At 44.8% G+C, this 6,668-nt stretch overlaps 1 protein-coding gene across 1 annotated transcript in view; it reads left to right on the top strand.

Annotated features, from left to right (window-relative positions):
• The first annotated feature begins 2,509 nt into the window (after positions 1-2,509).
• LOC147120779 (uncharacterized) overlaps positions 2,510-6,668 on the top strand; it is a 108,264-nt gene continuing 104,105 nt past the window's right edge. Inside the window, exon 1 of the mRNA XM_085978526.1 lies at positions 2,510-2,657. Coding sequence (XP_085834652.1) covers positions 2,606-2,657 — 52 coding nt within the window. The 5' untranslated portion in view covers positions 2,510-2,605. The remainder of the gene's footprint in view (positions 2,658-6,668) is intronic.

The raw sequence follows: 6,668 nt of genomic DNA, 5'->3' as shown, positions 1-6,668 counted from the left end.
TGCCCTAATCAAAGTCACAAATGACATCCTATGTGACTGTGATTATAGTACACAATCCCTCCTCATCCTTCTTCACCTGTTTGCAGCCTTTGACAAGGTTGACCACACCATCCTCCTCCAATGCTTCAACTCCATTGTCCAGCTGAGTGGGTCTGCTTTCATCTAGTTTCACTCCTAACTTTCTAGTCAAAGCCAGAGATGCTCCTGCGATGGCTTCTCTTCCCTCCCTCATACCATTAGCTATGGAGCCTCCCAGAGATCTATCCTTGGCTCCCTCCTATTTCTCATCTACATGTTGCCCCTTGGCTACATCAATGAAAGACACAACATCAGGTTCCACTTGCACGCTGACGACACCAGCACTATCTAACCATCAGCTCTCTCGACCCCTCCACCATCTCCGTGTTGTCAGACTGCTTGTCTGACATGCTGTTCTGGATGAGCAGAAATTTCCTTCAATTAAGCATTGGGAAGACCAAAGCCATTGTCTTTGGCCCCCACCACAAACTCTGTTCCCTAGCCACCGATTCCATACCCCTCTCTGGCTATTGTCTCAGGCTGAACCAGACTGTGTGCAACCTCAGCATCCTATTTGACCCTGAGCTGAGCTCCCAACCCCATATCCTCCCCATCAGCAAGACCAACTACTTCCATCTCCATAATATCACCCGTCTCCACCCGCCTCAGCCCATCTGCTGCTGAAACCCTCATTTATATTTTTGTTAGCTCCAGATTCGACTATTCTGAAGCTCTTCTGGCCAGCCTCCATCTTCCACCTTCCATAAATGAGCTCATCTGAAACTCTGCTGCCCGTATCCTAACTCGCACCAAGTCCTGTTCACCCATCACTCTTGTGCTCGCTGACCTACATTGGCTCTCAGTCCAGCAACGCCTTGATGTTAAAATGCTCATTCTCATGTTCAAATCCCTCCATGGCCTCGACCCTCTATCTCTGTAACCTCCTCCAGCCCCACAATGATCTGAGAACTCCACATTCTTCTCATTCTGTCTTCTTGTATATCCCCGATTTCCCTCGCCCCAACACTGGTGGCCGTTTCTTCAGCTGCCTCAGCCCTAAGCTCTGGAATTCCCTCACCAAAACCCCTCTGGTGGCAAAATTGGGTTCTGCAGTGCCTGCGGGCCTCTCTCATGGTCAGCCACTGTTGATTCGTCCATTGCACGATATTCAGAAGTGTCTCAGCACCACCAGCAGCCGCAATGCACCTCCCCTTTAAGAAGTGCAGGCTGGCTTTAAGTACTGCTAGACACTCACGATATTGGGTATTGGGCTCCCTGCTGATGTGTGCAGCCAATGAAGAGCACAGGGAGCGCTGGCTGCACACAGAAATCATGGAGATGAGCAGGCAGCACAAAGTTAGAGTCCTGCCTGCTTTGCAATGTATGGGCGCAGGTTAATCACTCATTGTGACCCCTGTGCTCGTTTTCAGGGTTATTAAATTTAACCCCCCTGCCTCTCCACCTCTCTCTTCCTTTAAGACTCTGCTTAAAAATTAACTGTTTGACCAGGCTTTTGGTTCCCTGTCTTAATGTCACCTTCTTTGCCTTTGTTGCATCTAGACTTGACTCCTGGCTGGCCTCCCACATTCCATCCTATGTAAACTTGAGGCCATCCTAATCTCTGCTGCCCATGTCCTAACTCGCACCAAGTCCCGTTCGCCCATCAGCCCTGTGCTCGCTGACCTACATTGGCTCCCGGTTAAGCAGCACCTCGATTTCAAAATTCTCATCCTTGTTTTCAAGTCTCTCCATGGCCTCGCCCCTCCCTGTCTCTCTAATCTGCTTCAGGCCCACAACCCCCCGAGATATCTGCGCTCCTCTAATTCTGCCCTATTGAGCATCCCTGATTATAATCGCTCCACCTTTGGTGGCCGTGCCTTCTGTTGCCTAGGCCCTGAGCTCTGGAATTCCCTCCCTAAACATCTCCGCCTCGCTACCTCTCTTTCCTCCTTTGGGACACTCCTTAAAACCTACCTCTTTGACCAAGCTTTTGGTCACCTGCCCTAATTTATCCTTATGTGGCTCGGTGTCAAATTATTTGTCTTAAAACACTCCTGTGCAGCGCCTTGGGACGTTTTACTATGTTAAAGGCGCTATATAAATACAAGTTGTTGTTGTTGTTGGTGTTAATTTTTGTCTGTTTACTCTCCTGTGAAATGTTGCACTATGTTAAAGCTGCTATATAAATGTCAGTTGTTGTTATAAAGGGGGGAGGGGGTTTGGCTGCAGGGGTTTTAAATGGGTGTTTGGAACATTTATGTTGCTGCAGCCAATGTGGCCCCCATTGTGTGAGCTCTCAGTGTGAAGTCGATGCATTGTGGGGAACTTGCACTCAGTAAATCTTTCACTTTAACTCTGAAGTGTTAACCGAGTCGCTTAACGGAAAATCCACCCAGCAATGTCTGTTCTCAGAATAGATTCGCCATTGGCTTATTGTCACTGCTTCCTGGTTATGTACTCTTTAACTTCCTCATCACAGAAAGAAGGGATATTAACTAACCTGCAGACAGCTGGGACACATCGTGTCTCGATGTCTTTACTGTCCATACAATAAACTCTGGATAAACAGGACTGTCATTCTGCTGAGATGATCAGTAAAACCTATGTTGCTGTCACCCTGTCCCTCTGTGTTGCTTTGGGTAAGTACAAGTTTCAGTTTGGCTCAGAGGTGTTTGACGTATAAAACGAACTTTCCATGGTTTGTGTTGCTGTGTGACTGCTCCTGCATTTAGTGTGAATTCTATTGCTCGAACATTCAGAACTGGACATGAGTATTACAAGGAGAATTTATCGCTGTATTGGGATTGTTTAGTGCTCCTGGCGCAGATCTACACAGGCTGGGAACATGTAGTTAGAATGTGGAGTTCGCTACCACAGGGAATAACATCGATGCATTTACAAAGAAGCTAAATAAGCACATGAGGGAGAAGGGAATAGAAGGATATGTTGACGGGGTTAGATGAAGAGGGGTGGGATCAGGCTCGTCTGGAGCTTCAATAGCGGAATGGATCTGTTGGGCTGAATGGCCGGTTTCTGTGTTGTTAATACTTTGTAGCAGAACAACCGGGTTTGCTCTTCCCATCATTTTTTGTCGTTCATTTTATTGGGGTAGGTTTGAGTAACAGTCTGCACAATAAAGATGTGTTTTTGGTTTGATTTAATCAGTCTGCACACTAAGGGTGTGTATTTGCGGGGGATTTGAATGGCTACCTAGAGTTCTTGAATCTCCAGCCTTGTGATTCCGAGATGAGAGTTCTACTAACTGAGCCAAGCTGACACTCACATCAACTTTATACAGTGAACAATACTTCACTTGTTCCATTAAAACACCTCCGAGTCCTTCACATCCAATGAATCAGTTTGAAGTTCTGGAACTGTTCTGTCGGTGAACACTGTAGCTATTCTGTGCCAGCAACATTCCCCAAAGATTAATGAGATGAATGGCCAATTAATGTGTTTTCTGAAGGTGGTATTTAGAACATAAGAACATAAGAAATAGGAGCAGGAGTCGCCATTTGGCTCTTCGAACCTGCTCTGCCATTCAATAAGATCACGGCTGATCTTTGACCTCATTTCCACTTTCCTGCTGATCCCCATATCCCTCAATTCCCTTAGTATCCAAAAATCCACCCATCTCTGTCTGGAAAACACTCAACGACTGAGCCTCCACAGCCCTCTGGGGTAGAGAATTCCAAAGATTCACAAACCTTTGTTTGCAGAATTTTCTCCTCATCTCAGTCTTAAAAGGCCGACTCCTTATTCTGAGACTGTGATCCCTAGTTGATTGATGAATGATGGCTGGGACACCAAACACATGTCCTGCTCTTTTTAGAATTGTGCCTTGGGATCTTCAATATTCAACTGGACCGCCACATTGGTGGGGTATGGACTCAGTGTAAGTGCTCATCTGTAGGACGACACTCTGACAATGCAATCTTCTCTCTGTAGTCCACCAGAATGTCAGCTTAGACTGAGAGCTCACAGCTCTGACATGGGACTTAAAGCCACAGCTCTCTGACCTGAGTGTGAGAGTGTTACCAACTGAGCCAAGCTGACCCATTAGTCTCACTGCTGCTGTCGGATCTCATCCTGTCCTCCCACCATTTCCCATCTGTTTAACAGACAGAAAATGGTGAGGACCATGCCCGTGAGTTCCCAATCTGCAGACCCAAAGGGAGAGACTCCCTGCAGGAGGTGCGAGTTTGTAAATGATCCTGAGTTCAGTATTACCTTCTCAGAACAAGAGCTGCAAACTGAGCCCATGGAGCCGGAGAGGAGAAGCAGGCGTGTCTGCACCAAAGTGGAACTTCCCTCTTCTCGGGATATTGTGGTGAGTCGTGTGGTGCCGAGTGTGGAAGACACAGTGTCCTGTAGAGCGAGTGGGGAAACATGAGCTCATCCACTGACACAGGGACACTCAATGACCCCAGTCAGAGACCTCACCAAAATAGAACCTGCAATCTCTGATTAACGCCTTTTAACTTCTGTACCGTGTTTATTATTTTTACAAACCAGCCAAAAGGTCGAGTCATTTACCAAAACTCAAATATTGAGCTGTCTTTTCTCTCTGATTATTTAACAATTAACTTTTGTGTTCTAAAAGCACGCGAGGGATTTAGTCCGAATATGTCACATGTTCTCGGGAGGAGCATCAGTTAGAAATGATACCTCATTAATCTCGAGAGCTTGGAATGCCTAATGATCTTGTTTGAACCAATAACACGGGGAGACAGGGAGACAGAAGTTAGACTAACTTCAGTGAATTTTCAAATCAATTCTTAGCTTTCCATCTGTTCCAGTTTTTCCTCAAATGCAACCCCAGCAATTCCCAGTTTATTCAGCAGCACCATCAGTCTGTCCCACTGGCTCTGCTACAGTTTCCACCAGCTCTTTACTGCAATTTATAAAAACTGACGTTTCAAAAGAAATATTGTAGCTTGCTAATTTCACCTCCCACTTGTTGTGGAATCGAGGTGTATCTTGATATGTTTTATGCTGCCTGTACCGGACATTGTTTATAATCCAGTAGAAACCTCGATCAGGTACACGGTTGTGTTTGACTTGCAGATGCAGTGAAAGTAAGTGTTTGTGAATGGGGAGATTGGGGAGAGTGCCAGAAAGGCATGTCCCTGTTATTTAGCCCTTTCGGCCAAACTGTGCGGCTCTTTTACACGTGTGGTGTAAATGCCGTTTCACGTTTATATGTTTCTTCTGTGGGAATTGTGTGGTTATCTGTTGTCCACACTCATGGTTTTATCGGTTTTAGTTCCACCTAATTTTGGTGCAGATGAAAACAGGAAACATGTTGAATGTGCATCAATGAAGCTCACTGGGTGCAAATAAGCAACGAGGGACAAGAGTCCAGTCTACATTGTAAGCTCTCACTGGTTTAACAGACATACCTGCTGGAAAGAAAGACCGACTGACCCGACCTGACTGACTTTCATTTATATAGCGACCTCAGGATGTCTCACAGCGCTTTATAGCCAATGAAGTACTTTTGAAGTCACTGAAGAAGAGGATGCTACTTATGTCACAGTAAAGGAGGAGTGGGTGGAGAAATTGGATAGGATGAAGGGATAATTACAAGTCCTAGTCACTGTTGTAATGTAGGAAACACTTCAGCCAATTTGCGCACAGCAAGCTCCCACAAACAGCAATGTGATAATTGCCAGATAATCTGTTTTATTGAAGTTGTTTGGGGGATAGTCAAAGAATGGGTGTGGAGGATTAGGGACAAAAAAAGGAATCCTCTTGCGGAGACAGAGGGCATGGCTAAGGTACTAAATGTGAACTTTGCATCTATAGTCACCAAAGAAGAGGATGCTACTAATGTCACAGTAAAGGAGGAGTGGGTGGAGAAATTGGATCGCATGAAGGGATAATTACTAGTCCTAGCCCTATTCAGGCTACCCCAGTTCAGGTGTACTCCCCAGATGTTCACCTTCAACTAAAGTTAGAGATAACCGAATTCTATAAGTTGCTTAATTGGGTCTAACGGTCCAGGCTATCTCTCCCTAAAGGAAAGGAATGACCGGAAGATATTACCGTCCTCCAGATAGCACTTTTAATAAGTTTAACTAGACTGTAACCTTCCAGATATTATGAGGGTCCGGAATACCCCCCAGGACTCTGAAACTCTTCACCAAAGAATGTACAGAGATTTGAGTTTGTGAGTTTATACAGAAATACTTAGTGAGACTATTCTAAAAATATATAAATTTATTAAAGAACCGACATGTAGTTAACAGCTGGTGAGTCCATCGCAACACTACAGTTCAAAAACAAATAGCTTACATTTCTTATTTCTCAGAGATCCTTATTTTCAAATCTTAACTTCGTAACATTTCTTACTTATTTCTAAATCCAGATTATCCACCAAATTCAAATTGTAGTATCGTTTGATCCCCGAGACTCAAAGTTAAAAACTTACAGATGGTGCCTGTAAAGTTGAGAAACGCTTGGCCTGTTCAACGACTTCTGACTTTCTGTTTGAAAAGGTCTATCTTTTATATCCTTTTTGCAGTGGTTTATTCTTTGAAGTTCTCTGCTCATGTAGGCTAATTGTCTTTATTGATACCTCTGTTGAATGCTTTCTATCTTACTGTCAATTCAACTATTGCATGCGTAATTATGTCTCTACCTTTAGG

Source organism: Somniosus microcephalus, chromosome 3 (genome assembly GCF_052327205.1).
Source record: "Somniosus microcephalus isolate GS21.2 chromosome 3, FLI_Smic_1.0, whole genome shotgun sequence".
Lineage (NCBI taxonomy): Eukaryota > Metazoa > Chordata > Chondrichthyes > Squaliformes > Somniosidae > Somniosus > Somniosus microcephalus.
Note: the sequence above shows the minus strand (reverse complement) of the source record. Positions and strands in the feature narration are given on the sequence as shown.